Source organism: Eptatretus burgeri, chromosome 6, assembly GCF_056783735.1.
Source record: "Eptatretus burgeri isolate ZD-2024b chromosome 6, Ebu_testis_v1, whole genome shotgun sequence".
Taxonomy (NCBI): Eukaryota; Metazoa; Chordata; class Myxini; order Myxiniformes; family Myxinidae; genus Eptatretus; species Eptatretus burgeri.
The window spans coordinates 99,883,588-99,900,813 of NC_140966.1; the positions used below are offsets into that span (position 1 = coordinate 99,883,588).

Consider the following 17,226-nt stretch of genomic DNA (forward strand, 5'->3'; position numbering starts at 1 on the left):
CTTGGAGTTTCCTTCTGTATCCATTTTGTCCATCCCATGCATGCATGTTTTGCATTCTGTTTTAGGCTGTTACGTTCTGATCCGTTCACTGTACGAGCACATCCACGAGCGTTGACTATGCACACAAAAAAAGTCCATTCTCCTCAATTAGGAGACATTTATGCCAACACAATACATTAAGTAAATGTAATAATAATTCAGCATAGTTTCCACGTAATGACCACAAGATTGTCACATTGTGACAAATGATGACATCGCTTCTAAAATTATATCCAGTCTTGCAGTTTATTTTGGTAAAGTACACCGCAAAATTAAAGCTTGCAAATGGGGAGGAACAACAGATAATAATCAACAGGTCAAAACAGAGTGGCTTTAAAATGAATGTCCCTCTGCTTTTAACTCCACATCTGGGGTGACCATCCCAACTAGGGCGACCACCGCAGCACTCGGGTGAAGTATTGTCGGACCCCGCTATTCGTGAGGGATACGTTCCTGGAAAATGCCGGAAATAGCGAATCTGCAAATAGCGAGGCATTGTTTCAATGGAAAAAATGGGGGTTGGGGGGGGGAGGTAGGTTCCCGGCGGTTCGTGATTCATGAGGGAAAATCAAAAATCCCGTGAAAAAAATAAAACACAAAAAAACTGTGAATACGCACAGCATAAAAATCCCCACAAAAACACTAAAAAACAAAAACATGAATACGCGAAGCACAGGACTGCGAATGTGGCTGTGAAAAAAAGAAAACACGAAAAACCGTGAAGGTGCACAGAAAAAAAAATCGTGAAAATACGAAAAAAAACCCCAAAACAAAACAAATACACGAAGCACAGGGCCATGAATGTCGAAGCAGGATGCATTTTATAAACTGCTGATATGCGGCGAAGAGCGAATCCATGATTGGCGGGGTCCAACAGTACACAATTGCCGGGCAGACCTGTTTAACCCTCCGGGGATCTTTGCCTGGTCGAGGGTTAACCATGACCATCACCGCCGCGCCTCAGCACAATGCACCATTTCCTGTGTGTTTTATATTTCACGGCGATGGCCCCGTTTCACACAGGGGTGACAAAGGCTTCATTGGCTTGAGTCGTGACCTCCTGGACTACAATGGGAGGACGGCTGACTGAACAACAACACAATGACTGGGAAATCTCAGGTATGAGAGGACTGAAAAATCCAAAGCACTGAACCAACCCAAAAGATTTACCAAACTAAATAGATGGAATAGAATAGATATAGATAGGAAAGGTCAGATAGGATGGAAGTGGTTTAGATGATTGGCATTCTAGGTCAGCAGCTGTGGAGTCATTTATTGGAGTTACCTGGAAAGTAGAGCAATATTATCAGATATTTGAGAGGAAAAGACAGGTCACATTGAGGAGACATTCGTCTGAAAGCCACCAGCCTGCATCATGGCAGCCCTCAAAGAACAACTTGGAAAAGAACAGAAAAACAGCAGCAGATAGGATTCAAGAAGTTTGGATGATTGGATGTTCTGAGTCAGCAATCATGGAGTCATCTATTGGAGTTAATGGAAAGTAGAGCAATCGTCAGACATTTGAGAGGGGACACGACAGGACACATTGAAGAGCTATTCCTCTGAAGGCTGCCAGCCTACATCATGGTGACCCTTAAATAACCACCTGGAGAAGAACAGACAGAAATGTAAAAAGTTTTGATGATTAGAGTTGAATTGCAGCAAAATGGAGTGAATAATTTTTGAACCACCTGGAAAGTAAGGAAAGATTGTCCAATGTTTCTCCACCTGAAAAGAGAACATCACACACTGGAAAACGTTTCCCGTTATAAAGGGGACAGGTATGGGGCAGTTGTGAGAAGGAACTTGGTTAGGGGTTGGGTTCAGGTTTGGATTAGATGCCCACAACATACCTAAGAATTGCACTCCAACCATTATGACGTGTTTGTTTGGGGAAGCATTCCATTGCTGTACACCTGAATGATTTCCAGATGAAACTTTCTCAACAACCAGTTGTGTAGTTAAGTCACACTTTTCTTTAACCCAACACATTTCCTGTCAACTCAGGGGCTTTTCTAGGGAATCCAAATCCCGTCCCACTTTTTTCTTCTTCCTCCTCTTCTTCTTCTGCTTCTTCTTCTTCTTCTTCTTCTTCTTCTTCTTCTTCTTCTTCTTCTTCTTCTTCTTCTTCTTCTTCTTCTTCTTCTTCTTCTTCTTCTTCTTCTTCTTTTGTTCTTCACCCATTGTGTATACCCTGCTGGGCTATAAAGCTGAGGCCAATTCTATTCCATTTCAATGCGTGAAATTGCTTGAAGAGATCCCATGGACCCGAAATCAAAGCCTGTGGTCGGGATCCCAAGTGGTCGCGTGATCCATAATGAGTTTCCGGGGCACGAAACAGATTCTCCAGGAGGCCGGGCATGTCCACCGATACAAATTCACATGAGCCTTTAAGAGCAAGACTCACTCTTCTTTCTTTATTCCAATCTGGGTGGTGCATATACTCAAAAACAGAAGGCATCTGGAAGGAAGAGATCAAAAACATTACAAAATGGAGACTGATTGTGATTGCTAAAATTTTACAATTTCCTAGTTCAATGCTGAAAACCTCCTTCAGCTCACCTGCGCTATTAGAGGCCACACCTCTTCAGAATACTTCTCCCCCAAAGCAAGTTTGTAATCGAGTGAAACTGCACACAGAACAGAAACATATGTGCAAGGCAATGAGATCTTTCATCTTTGAGAAAACATGAGCAGAGGAAAAGTTGGTTTGTTTTTGAAGATATGAATGCTTTATCTATATGTATAAGGTGTTGCAAAAAGACCTGGACAACTTTGGTTGTTATATTTAGTAACAAAAATGATAACAATACCCTTTGTTTTATTTGATGCAGAAACTCATGAAGTTTTCTCTATTTGTGGTACAAGCAGTTTAAGGAGCCTGGAAGTAGTCAAAAACAGAAAAGTACCGGTCGACCAAGCGCAAATGCAGCAGACGTTGAACGAGTGCGTGAATCATTTCGCCAAAGTCCCATAAAATCAATTTGACGTGAATCCAGAGAGCTGGGACTACCAACCACTACTGTATAGAGGATTTTGCAGAAAAGACTGAAGCTGAAATATCCACTTACTTATGCGCGCGCACACGTGCGCACGCACACTCGCGCGCACGCACGCACACTCGCGCGCACGCACGCACACTCGCGCGCACGCACGCTCGCACGCACGCTCGCACGCATGCACACACACACACACAGACACACACACACACACACACACACACACACACACACACACACACACACACAACACTCCAGACATGTCTTGTGCCGACATTGTAATCACGTGGTAAACAATCCCAGAAATAATTGTGCACTTTGAAACATCACTTTGTAAAATATATTTGTTTTTGGTGTACAATGTCGAGGCTCGAATAAGAGCTAACGTACAGAACGTACAACAAGAGGTCAGGTCAGGTATGGGAGCATGTGCCAGAACAGCGCGTCGCTGCGTCCACTTTCCGCCGGTACTCCAGGGGCCTCCGTCTGGCCATCCCCCAGGCAGATGCCAGGCCCATCCCCATCTCCTTGAGATGATGGTCAACCTGCTGCAACCATGAGGCACGTGGTCGGCCCACTGTCCTCCTCCACTCATGAGACTCCCTCGCTGAGAGAATCTGGTGAGCAGGATCAGCATCAGGAAAACGAGCCACATGTCCATACAGCCGCAACTGACGCTCACGGACTATGCAGGTAACAAATCTCATCCGAGTCTCTCTCAGCAACCGCTCGTTGGACACAAAATCCGACCAGCGATAGCCAAGGATTCTCCGAAGACACCTGGTACCAAAGGAATTAAGTCTCCGTCTCAGATCCTTGGTCAGAGTCCAAGTCTCGCACCCATAGAGGAAGACTGGAAGTACCAAGGACCTGAAGACTCGGACTTTCGTCCTCCCGCACAGGTACCGGCAGCGCCACACCCCATGATCCAGTGAATCCATGACTCCCCAGGCCCGACCCAGACGTCTATTGACCTCTGACTCGCAGCCAGCAGAGACATGAATATCACTGCCAAGGTAAGTGAATCTCTCCACGACCTCAACATCCTCACCACAAACAGACACAGACAGGACAGCAGCATCCAAGATGTCACCGAAAGCCTGGATCTTAGTTTTGACCCAAGAAACCCGTAATCCCAGCGGCTCCGACTCCTCATTCAGCACTTCGAGGGCCCCCAAAAGGATGTCTAAAGTCTCCGCAAAGATGACTGCCTCGTCTGCAAAATCAAGGTCCGAGATCTTGACATTCCCAAACGATGCACCGCAACTTGATCTCTCCGACATCCTCCCTAAAATCCAGTCCATACAAGTGCTGAAAAGTGTGGGGGCAAGTACACATCCCTGACGAACTCCAGTAACAACTGGAAATAAGTCAGAGATGGTACCACCACACTTCACAGCACTGTCAGTACCAGAGTAGAGTTCAGACATCAGATCGATCAGTTTTGGTGTCACCCCACGAAGACCAAGAATCCTCCAGAGGACATCCCGATTCACTGAATCGAACGCTTTACAGAGATCAACATAGGCTGCAAGCAGCCCCTGCCGAAACTCTCATCTGCGTTCGGTGAGGACACGAAGGGCAAGGATACGGTCAATCGTTGACCTCTTTGGTGTAAAGCCTGACTGCTCTGGACGCTGGTGCTCAAGCAGATGGTGGCGAACCCTATCAAGAATTATCCGAGCAAAGACCTTGCCCGGCACTGAGAGCAGCGTCACCCCTTGGTAGTTGTTGCAGTCTTGGCGATCACCCTTCCCTTTCCAGAGAGGGACAACAAGGCCCCTCTTCCAGTCAGTTGGGATGATGCCTGTGTTCCAGGCAGAGCACAAAACTGCATGCAACAACACGAGTGCAGCATTTCCACCAGCCTTGAGAAGTTCGGCATGGATGCCACAAATCCCTGGAGCTTTGCCCCGTTTCAACCGGTTCACCGCAGCCCGTGTTTCCACAAGCGAAGGTGGACCACAGTTGATTCGTGGGTCAGCAACAGGGATTGTAACACCCTTGACGTCCAACTCGAGAGCTGGGGGATCAGCCCCGTACAACCGCTCAAAGTAACCGGCCCAGCGGGCCTTCACTTCAGACACCTCTGTCAAGAGCCTACCACTCTCTGCTCGAACTGCAGTGCTCCGAGGGATGGGCTTGGATGAACGTAATGCGCGAATTCCCCTGTAAGCGGGACGAGAATCACCTGTCCACAGGTGATGCTCTACACCCTCACAGATTCCTCGCACATAGGCCTCCTTGTCCACCCTCAGTGCACGTACAGTTTTACGCCTCAGCTCTCTGAACAGCTCAGCTCTGCCATTCAGCCTGGCCCTGCGACTCTGGTCAATGGTATCCAATGTCCCTTGAGAGACAAAATTCTTCTTTGCCCTGCGGTGAGTTCCAAGACATCCACCGGCAACATCAAGGACGGTGGTCTTGAAGGTGCTCCACAACTCTTCAGGACCCCCCAAAGCACCCAGACCCCCCAAGTGTCCACTCAACCCAGACCCCCCAAGAGCACTACAACAAGAGGAGCAGGAGACAAGAGGGGCAGGAGAGGAAAGCACAAAACAGTGGGGAACACAAACATTTGGAGAACTGCAGAAGGGAGAGGGATGGGATTGGGTGCACGAGGTAAACAAGATGGACACCACAGGGAATTTCAGGTCCTTACCCTGCAGGGACTTTGAGGGAGGTTGGTTTGGGGTGGATTAACGGGGGTAGAAAAGATCATGGTTTTGGATGGAGGAAGACAAGAGATGGTGGAGAACAGCTGTTTTGAAGACTTGGAGGGAAGAGTGGGATTAAAGAGAATGTGGGAGTTTGTTCCAAAAGTGAGAAAAGAGAGGGATGAAAGAGTGAAGGTGGGCAGCGATTGTTGATTTTGGCAGTTTTACCAGAATAGGTTTCTGGGCAGACCTTGAGCACCCTGCAGAAATATGGGGGGGGGGGGACAATGCGCAGACAGAGCGGGGGGGGGGGCAAGGCCGGAGAGGAGATGGTAGAAGACAGAAAGACAGAAAGACCACCGAACTGCTTGTGGTGAGACAGTGAGCGACCCAAAGACTCAGCCTCATCGCGAGAGATACCAATGATACTAAATGCTTTGGTTTCCACAGCGTGAAGCCAAGAAACATGGGTGGCAGGAGTAACAGCCTAGAGGGTAGAGCAGTACTCCATAAGAATGTGGATGAAATCTTTATATGTGGTCAGGAGCTCAGGTATGCCAAGGAAGGACTTTGCACGATAGAGGATGCCCAGTAGGTAACTAGCTTTGGAGGCCAGCTTGGAAATGTGGCTCTCCTGGGAAAGATCATGGCAGACAGTGAGACCCAGAAACTTGAATGAAAGAACTTCATCAAGAGGATTGTTAAGAAAGTAGATGGGGTTTTTTTTCCAGAAGGTCCTTTTGGAGAGACATCATGAGAGTGTGAGATTTGTCAGGATTGAAAGACATATTCCAAGTGTTGGACCAGCTTGTGATATTATCCAGATCTGCAGAGAGTGAAGAGGCTGCTGCTTGCCAATCTGACGGATGGCAGATGGTACGGCAGAGGGTGGTGTCATCAGCAAAGTGATAAAGAGGATTTTCCAGAGTCAGAGAGATCATTGATGAAAATCAGAAAAAGCACAGAGCCCAGAACACTGCCTTGTGGAACTCCAGCCTGGACAGGAAGAGGGGATGATAGAACTCCATTAAAGGCCACACGTTGGCTGCGACAGGAGAGGAAGTTTGAGAGCCATGAGTGGAGATGTCCTTGGATACCATGGGAAGAGAGTTTGGTGAGCAGGGTGGTGTGCCAGACCATATTGAAAGCACGTGATATGTCTCGCGAGATGGCTTTGATCTCATGACTGGCATTGAGGATTTCCATCCATTGTTTAGAAAGCAGAAGCAGCATGCCCAGCGTAGAGTGACCAAGTCTGAATCCAAATTGATGATTGGAAATCAAGCCATTGGAGAAGAGGAAGGATTTAATGTCTGAAGCGAAGATGGATTCCATAACCTTGCTGATGATTGGGAGAAGGCTGATTGGTCTGTCATTGCAGGGATCCATTTTGGCAACTTTTCATGCAGCAGTAATGTTTGCTGATTTCCAAGCACGTGAGACTCAGCATGACATTATAACATGTCAGATCGGGTCACTGAAAGGATCAGACCGTGCATGACATTACAACGTGTTCGATGAGGTCACTGAAAGATTGCAGATGACAAAAGATGGCAGCAAATGAGAGGGTGAATAGAACAGAGAAAGGGTGAGCAAGAACAGAGAGAGGGTGAGCAAGAGCAGCAGAGCAGGTTTTTAGGATACGTGGGCTGATGCCATTTGTACCGGTTGCAAAATCAGTCGAGGTTTGACAGCAAAATCTCCACCTTGCTGGGAGAAAAGGACACAGAGACAAGCAACAGCTGGGTTTCAAAGCAAACCTGGAGTTTAGGCGTTCAGCCTTTTCACGTGCAGTTTCAGCTGTGTGGCTATTTGAAGTAAGGGAGGTGATGGAGGGGGAACATACACCAGAAACAGACTTAACTAGGTGCCACCAGGATTTGGAGGAGGGAGACAGGTTGGGGTGTTCAGACTTGAGATTAGAAAGATGTTGTTTCCTGGCTCTCCTGAGGGAAGACACACACTTGGTCCAAGCTTTGTGGAAAGAACTGAGATTGCTTTCAGTTGGATTTGCCTTCCATGAGGCGAAGGTAAGTTGTTTCAGGACAACTGCCTCACCACAAGCTTCAGTGTACCATGGGTCGGAGGAAGGATATGTCAACTGAAGATGAGATGGGATAAATCTGTGGATGAGAGAGTATATTTCTTTGAAAAAATTCCGAGGATGAGTTGATGTCAGAAAACGTAGAGATGGGGAGATTTAGATTAGATTAAATTTTGTTCAACAAAACGATTCCATGATTTCTTTTTTTATCTGCGATTGTTTATTTGTTCTGTGCTTTAATTTCAGAGTACATTAAAACATTAAACTGATTAGATTTCAGTAAAAACTGGAAAATGGGGGTGTTCTAAAACGTTTGACTGGTCGTGTGTACATATAAATGAAGACCACAAGGGGAAAACCAGAGATGTCATTTTTTATAAATTTCAGGGTTATTGCACCTGCCAATAGTTGGTAACATCAGGTTTCCTCTCACAATATTACTTTAACAAATAACCAGGGGTGTCACATAATTTATATGGTATAAAGTTTAGCCGTGCAATGAAAAAACAAGTGTTGTCAAAGCTGAACAAGTAGAAACCCAGAGTTGTCAGTACTTTACTCCTGGTTATCTCCCTTTCATTCATGTTAACTGTTCCACCATAATATTCAGAGTTGAGAAACTAAAAAATGAAAGGTTGTAAAACTTTGACAGCATAAACTCTGAGCACTACAATGGCCTATTTGGTTATATCATGAGCTCCGTAGTTGGTGCATATAGTGGTTCAAGCCTGGTCAAACCTTTATTGTGACTTTTATGGGACCCACGCGTGGCTTAATGGTTAGCGCGTCTGAGTACCCATCCTCATTCGATGTACCCACCGCCCAATCAACCTGCTTAGGTATACGAGCGAGTCACATGAGGTGACTTCGGCTATCGCGGGGGTGGTTTATCCTTGGTTTACTCCCGGTTTTCCATCATATTAAGTAGTACGAAGTAACAAATGGAGAATCCGTCGTCATATAAGCGAAATACCCTTGAGTATGGCGTTGAACACCAATCAAACAAAAAAACAATGACCGTTTAATGTTGAAAAAAATAATCTGTGATCACCAAAGTCAGGTAATGTATGCTAATAACCAAGAAGCATGAATTTGCTACACATCCTGGGTTAAAATTGCATGGCAATTATTAAACAAGGGAATAACCAGTGATGTCAGTTTGCAACATTGATTCGTTCTTTGCTCTGAAATGAAATAACACAGAAGCTTGGCAAATGCTTCATGCTTAATTTGATCGGCCAATGATCACTCTTCCTTGTACTGGAAAAGAAATCTATATGACAGTAATGAAACAGTCCACCAAAGTCTTGAAACTTTGTTTTTCAGTTTCTTAAAAATTGACTTATCCTGACATCTCTGGTTTTCCCCTTGTGGTCTTCATATATATATATATATATATATATATATATATATATATATATATATATATATATATATATATATATATATATATATATATATATATATATATATATATATATATATATATATATATATACGGAGTGAATGCATATATATAGAATGCATACATATGGTGAATATATAGTGAATATACTTATATACATTTATAGAATGCCAATCATCTAAACCCACAACAAACGGAGTGAAAATTTGAGGACATGGAAACAGGTATATCGCTATTATAATACCAAGCTTGCACACTAAAAACTCGGCTCGCCGTCACACGATCCCTATGAAATTGCTGTGGCACTTAGCGGACATGCCGACAATGTTTGGGAAGTCTTGGCGTTCCATAGTACCACTTGCATTTTGCATAATGCGTATTTTGTCATTCCCCGTGTACGGTCTGTCGTCTGCGACCAGCTATGTTGTACTGCTATCCCATGCATGTGCACGGGTATCGCTAGTATATATATATATATATATATATATATATATATATATATATATATATATATATATATATATATATATATATATATATATATATATATATATATATATATATATATATATATATATATATACATATATATATACATGTATACATATATATATATATATATATATATATATATATATATATATATATACATGTATATATATATGTATATATATATATATATATATATATATATATACATATATATATACATGTATATATATATATATATATATATATATATATATATATATATATATATATATATATATATATATATATATATATATATATATACATAAAAAACCTGGTGTTGGCGCAGTGGTTAGGGCAGCAGCTTGGGATCCAAAAGGTCCCGAGTTCAAGCCCCGTTGGGCCACTGAATTAATACACCAGGGGTTGACTCAGCCTGTCATCCTTCCGAGGTCGGCGAAATGAGTACCAGTGTACTGGGCCGGTGTATACCCCGGTTAAAATAGGTGTACCATATCCCTGTGTCAAAAGAGACGACCAGGGTTGCGTCAGGAAGGGCATCCGGCGTAAAACATGTGCCAAATCACTATGCGGATCATGCGGATGATTCGCTGTGGCGACCCAAAAAGGGAGCAGCCGAAAGAAGAAGAAGATATATATATACATATATATATATATATATATATATACATATATATATATATATATATATATATATATACATATATATATATATATATATATACATATATATATATATACATATATATATATATATATATACATATATATATATATATACATATATATATATATATATATATATATATATATATATATATATATATATATATATATATATATATATATATATATATATATATATATATATATATATATATATATATATATATATATATATATATATATATATATATATATATATATATATATATATATATATATATATATATATATATATATATATATATATATATATATATATATATATATATATATATATATATATATATATATATATATATATATATATATATATATATATATATATATATATATATATATATATATATATATACATATACATATATATATACACATATATACACATATATACATATATATATATATATATATATATATATATATATGTATATATATATGTATATATATATATATATATATATATATATATATATATATATATATATATATATATATATATATATATATATATACGTCTTCGGCTGCTCCCGTTAGGGGTCGCCACAGCGGATCATCCGTATGATCCGCATAGTGATTTGGCACACGTTTTACGCCAGATGCCCTTCCTGACACAACCCTGGTCGCCTCTTACGACACAGGGATAAGGTACACCTATTTTAACCAGGGTATACACCGGCCCAGTATACTGGGACTCATTTCGCCGACCTCGGAAGGATGACAGGCTGAGTCAACCCCCTGGTGTATTAATTCAGTGACCCAACGGGGCTTGAACTCAGGACCTTTTGGATCCCAAGCCACTGCCCTAACCACTGCGCCAACACCAGGCTATATATATATATATATATATATATATATATATATATATATATATATATATATATATATATATATATATATATATATATATATATATATATATATATATATATATACACACACACACACACACATTTATATATACATTTATACACATATACATATATATGTCCTCATATTTTCACTCTGTTTGTTGTGACAAAAATTGAAAATTTTTCATTGATGTCTGTCTCATTTGGTTGTATTTTGTCTGTGAGTGTGATAGACCACAATAAAACATCAATAAACAATTAAAAAAATTGTGTGAAAACAGATCACAACAAAGGCAAGAAAAGATAATAGAGACACACAACTTAGCTGTTCTGAAAACTTAGCTTTGATAACTGGAACGAGACACTGCACAATCTAAGGCTAAGACACTCAGACCCAGAACCGGAAGTTCATGTTTATTTTGTCCAAAAGTTGCCCTGCTGCCCAGTTCATGCTGGACATCACCTTGCTCTCCACGAGGTTCCATCTTGTCCAGAAACACCAAGAACATAATTTTTTTTTTTAAAGAATGCAGGAGGAGGGCTGGTTACCTTCAAAATTCATTTGTGGGATGTTGTTTGAACCACGGGTGCTTTCCAATCTCCTGCAAAACCATGTACGTGTTGGAATCAAATAAACACGATCAAGAAACCCTTCACTCATGAGCAATAGCATTTAGCTCCACAACAACAGGAGTTCAGCAACCCCAGCATGAGTGAGGATTCCTGTTCTTGTTCATGTGAATAAAATAGTTCAAAACGGTATCAACCTCACCTGCATTGTGGGTCTCTCCATTGGATCCTTCTGAAGCATCGCAGTCAGAAGGGAAGCCAATGGTTCATTTTTAACGGTTGGTGGACTGTGTCCCTCATTGATGTTGGTGTTGTCATGTGACATCTGCAATAAAGCAAAACAAAGGTATTTGTGACATAATCTTAACCAATCATCAGTAATGAATACTTGCATCTACAAAATAAGGATTGTCCAACATGCACTCACTGATGCAATAATCAAGACTTCACTCTGGACTCATAAAATAAATTTTGATTCAGCAAGTTAGTTATGGTGTACAATACAATAGCTTTTTCTTTGTTATCCAAAAAAACAAACTCCCTCAACTCAATTACTGGATACAAAGTATATGGGTTTATTAAAATAATGCGACCGTTGGACAAAATTTTCATTGGTCTTCACAGTCTCGTTGCATACCTGCCTGCTGTGCTGCTTGAGCATGAGCTTGTCTTTAACCAAACCCAGATGTGCTTGGCCAGTGTGGGGATTACATATTCGATATTATTATTGCCACTTTTACTTCTATTATTATTGTTGTTGTAAATATGATTAGTATTAATGAATGTGCTTTGTTGCAATGTTATCATTGTTTTAATTTATTTTATAATTTGAATGCCACACCATAGTGGAAGGATGTATTAAGCTGCTTTATATACCTCAACATGGCATGCGTTTAAAACATGGGAATTCTAATGGCTTTTTTGCAGTTAATTTACCTAATAAACCCAAGAGGTCATGAAGATCATTTGGGTGTATTACATTCCACATCAGAATGCTCCAGTGGAACTCCACAAAAAAACATGCCATTTATAGTGGGCTTAAAGTGTCTTCACTCTGCAGGGTCTTGTGGTTCTTTTGGCTCTTATTAAAGCTAAAGTCTTTTGGGTCATCTGGGTATTTTGGGTCTTCAGGGACTTTGGTTATCTGGGTCTTTTTTATGCCTGGTGTTGGCTTAATGGTTTGGGTGGTTGGCTTGGGACCCCAGGATCCTGAGTTCAAATCCCATTCGGCTGTTGAATTAATACCAAGTGGGGTTGACTCTGACTGTCATCCTTCCGAGGTAGGCAAAATGAGTGCCAGCTTGCTGGTATCCTGTGTCGTAGTGGCGACCCGTCCATGATTGTGCTCAATAGCCAAGGAGACTAATTCGGCAGCACCAAAACTCTGCACAGAGTATGGTCCGATGGATGGATGAGTCTTTTGTGTCATTGCTCTTTTGGGTCCTCAGGGATTTTTGGGTCTTAAAAGGTTGAAGGGGTCTCAGTAGTCTCAGCAATAAAAAAAAAATCGGTTCCAAACAAGAATGAAAAAAGAGCAAATAAGACAATAATCTCCTCCTATCAATCTGAGTTGGGACATACTCAAGAAATTTTGTGGAGAAAATCAGCCCATCTTAACCTTTACAAACACATACAGTCCCTTCAGAAAGTATTCACATTCACATTCCTTGACTTTTATCACATTTTGTGTTGCAGTATTAATTTAAAATGGATTTTTTTTGTCACCGATCCACACAAAATACCCCACAATGACAGTTAAAACATGTTTTTGGAATTTTTTACAAATTAATGAAAAATGAAAAGCTCAAATGTCTTTCGTCAATAAGTATTCAACCACCTAAGTCAATACTTTGTAGAGCGAATTTGACAGCGATTCCAGCTAAGAATATTCTTGGGTATGTCTGTATCAGTTTTGCACATCTGGATTTGTGGATTTTCTCTCATTCTTCCTTGTAGATTTGCTCAAGCTCTGTCAAGTTGGATGGGGAGTGTCAGTGAACAGCAATCTTCAAGTCTTTCTTCAGATTCTCAATGGGATTCAAGTCTGAGCTTTGGCTGGGCCACTAAAGGACTTTCACGTTCTTGTTCTGAAGCCAATCCAGTATTGCTTTGACTGCATGCTTGGGGTCATTTTCCTGTTGGAACATAGATATTCACCACAGTCAAAGGAATTTTGCACTCTGAAGCAGGTTCTCAAGGATTTGCCTGTATTTGGCTCCATTCCTGTTCCCTCTATCCTTCCAAGTCTCCCAGTGCCTGCCACTGAAAAGCATCCCCATAGCATGATGCTGCCACCACCATGATTAATTGTTGGGAGTGTGTTGGATGGGTGATGAGGTGTGCTTGGTTTCTGCCAGATGTAGCGCTTTGCATTCAGGCTAACGAGTTTAAATTTCATCTCATCAGACCACAGAATCTTTTGTCTCATGCTCTCAAAATCATTCACATGACTTTTTTCAAAGTCCAGGTGTGCTGTCATGTGCCTTTTTCTCAGGAGTGGCTTCTGTCTGACCACTCTCCAATAAAGCTTAGATTTCGATAAAGTGCTGCAGAGGGAGAGGTGTGAGGGAGAGGGAGAAGTGTGAGGGAGAGGTGTGAGGGAGAGGTGCGAGGGAGAGGGAGAGGGAGAGGTGTGAGGGAGAGGGAGAGGTGAGAGGGAGAGGTGTGAGAGAGAGTTGTGAGAAAGGGGGCGAGGAAGAGGGAGAGGTGTGAGGGAGAGGTGTGAGAAAGAGGGAGAGGGAGAGGGAGAGGTGGAGGGAGAGGTGTGAGAAGAGGTATGAGGTGTGGAGGAAGTCAGTAATCCAAGAGTGGATTTGGCCTTGGATTCCAGAGGCAGACAGTTTGGAGAGCAGGGCAGGATGCTCGACTGTATCAAAAGCACGAGATATGTCCAGAGACTGCTCTAATTTCATTTATGAGGTTCAGGGCCTCATCCATTGTTGGAAGAGTACAAGCAGCTTATCCAGGGTAGAGTGACCTGGTAATAATCCAAATTGATGATCTGTTATGAAGCTGTTGGAGAAAAGGAATGATTTTATGTCAACTGCAATGATAGATTCCATGACCTTGATGAATGGAAGCAAGTGAATTGGTCTGCAGTTGAGGAAATCCATTTTTTTCACTTTTATTTGATGTCATGCTGTGATGTTGGCTGATTTCAAAGCATATGGAAGATGACCTGTGGTAAATGACAGAATGAAAAGGGCAGAGAGAAGAAGTGCAAGTGCAGTGGAAAGGGTTTTAAGGACACATGAGCTGATGCTGTCCAGTCCAATTGGAGAGTCAGAGTCGAGGGTTGCCAGAAACTTGCCAACCTTTTCAGGTGCAAAAGAATCAGTTGGGTATGACTGGGACGAGTGGATATGGAGAGAGAGTGGTTAGGGCCACAACATTTGGAAGCAAACATAGAACTGAGGCATTCAGCCTTCTCATGAGTGGAGCCAGCTGTGGTGCCATTTCAAGTGAGGGACATGGAAGGGGATCATACACTCGAGACAGAGTTGACAAGGCACCACCAGGTTTTAGAGGAGTGAGACAGGTTTGAAAGTTCATTATTGAGATTGGACAGACATTGTTTTCTGGCTCTCCTGAGTGTGGACACACACTTGTGGGCTTTGTGAAATGATTTGAGGTTGCCTTTGGTTGAATTTGCCTTCCAGGAGGAGAATGCTTTTTTTTTTTTAAGGCAACTGCCTCATGATAGGATTCAGAGTACCAAGAGCAGGAGGATGGGTAAGATAATTGAAGACGAGTTGGAATTAATCTGAGCATAAAAGAGAGCAGTTTCTGTGGAAGAAATCGCAGGCTGAATTGATATTAGCGGCGGTGGATATAGGAGACCAGTCCTGAAGTGTGATGGCTACTTGCAGTCCCTGCCAGATTGCTTGAATGAACTGCCAGAGTTACCAGTGCAGAGGCTGTTCTCTGAGAATAACCAGAGAGATGTTGACGTTCACAAGCTCAGAAGAGCCAATTTGGGCAGAGGACGAGCAAGATACATTGGAGTGGAAGTTGTTCATCACCATATCCAGGAGGGCAGATTCACCATTTGGGGAAATCCGGGTGGGAAAGTTCACAGATTGAGTACATAGATATTGAGAAATTGAGTTTTTGATGTAAAGCGCACCTGCTCCACCAAGACAGGGGTTCAGGTTGATCAAACTGGAGGAGACAATAGCCAGGGAGAAACACGAATGAGTCAGGGACATCCTGTGGAGGAAATATTCAGTTAAGTAGATGATGTATGGTTTATTGCAGCTTTCAGTTTGGAATGGACGCCTCAGGTCTGTCAGGTTGGAAAGGAGGCCTCGGTGCACACAGTTAGGGATGTGGGAGAGGAGCAAGGAGAGGGAGTAGGGTGGGGGGAGGCCAGGGGGGACAAGGTTGAAGCTGGGAGGGAGAGGAGCAAGGGAAGGGCATGGCAGAGGGAAGATGAGAGGGGGCAGGATGAGGTGGAGGTAGAGAGGGGAGAGGGGGCAGGATGACTTGGGAGCAGATGGGGGTGGGGGGACAACTGTCACGGAGGGTTTTGACACCATGAATGGACATGAGGGGAAAATTATTGTCGTGTGCACACAGCCTTTGCAAAATTAACGCCTCAGGATTCCCAGACAGGATAACCTGCGAAAGGCTTCATCGGTGGGGTGGTGGTGTTTTTGGTTGAAGGCACGGAGGAAAATTCAGTTGTAAGTGAAAGCAGAGGCTGGTTGAACTAGGCATTTAGGATTGAGGAGGTTTTGCAAAATAAGCCTTGTCAAATAGAAAAGGAAGAGATTTGTTGAAGAAAAATAAAAGGGTTGTTCATGATGGAGTAATAAGCAGAGTGAGGTACTTTCAGATATATTTTGGAAGTGTTTTATTGAAAGTATTTTTTTGAATGTTGTGAATGGGTTTTAAGGAAGAGAAAAGTTTCTTTACATTTGGTGATATTGCAAAGGAAGGATAGGAAAATGAGAGTGGAGTTTCAAAAACAAAAAAGATCCCATTGTTGTTGTTGATGGGTTTTCCCCAAACCACCCCGCAAGAGTTTGTTCTTGTTTTTTCTGGGTGAAGAATGAGCGATATTTTGTTTTAACTTTTGAGAGTGGAGGGGAAAAGGATTGAGCTGAAGGTTCAGAAATTACAATGGAACAAAGAAGCAAAAACGAGGCAGAAAACGAAGGGAAAGCACACACTCAACTACCACAAGGAGGCCCGACTGAACTCGAGAGATGAACGAAATGATCAAACATAGGACATGGTCTGGGACAGAAAAGTTGATGAAATACAAAGAGCAAAACAGGAATAAAAATGACACAGCAAAACAACGTAAATGGTCGGGGAACTTTGCTAATAAGAACTGGTTGGGGAGAATGCTGATCAGTCGTCCACACGGCCGATCCCTGATGCACCGATGTTGAAACTGATCATTGGGATTTTGCAGAAACTATTGGAGACAAAATTCGTG

The 17,226-nt window shown here is 42.1% G+C and overlaps 1 protein-coding gene across 1 annotated transcript in view; it reads right to left on the reverse strand.

Moving 5' to 3' along the window:
• Nucleotides 1-276: 276 nt before the first annotated feature.
• LOC147025451 (uncharacterized) overlaps nt 277-17,226 on the reverse strand; it is a 122,934-nt gene continuing 105,984 nt past the window's right edge. Inside the window, exons 22-25 of the mRNA XM_085886445.1 lie at nt 11,983-12,105; nt 11,760-11,812; nt 2,602-2,669; nt 277-2,500 (exon numbers count right to left, since the gene is read on the reverse strand). Coding sequence (XP_085742571.1) covers nt 11,762-11,812; nt 11,983-12,105 — 174 coding nt within the window. The 3' untranslated portion in view covers nt 277-2,500; nt 2,602-2,669; nt 11,760-11,761. The remainder of the gene's footprint in view (nt 2,501-2,601; nt 2,670-11,759; nt 11,813-11,982; nt 12,106-17,226) is intronic.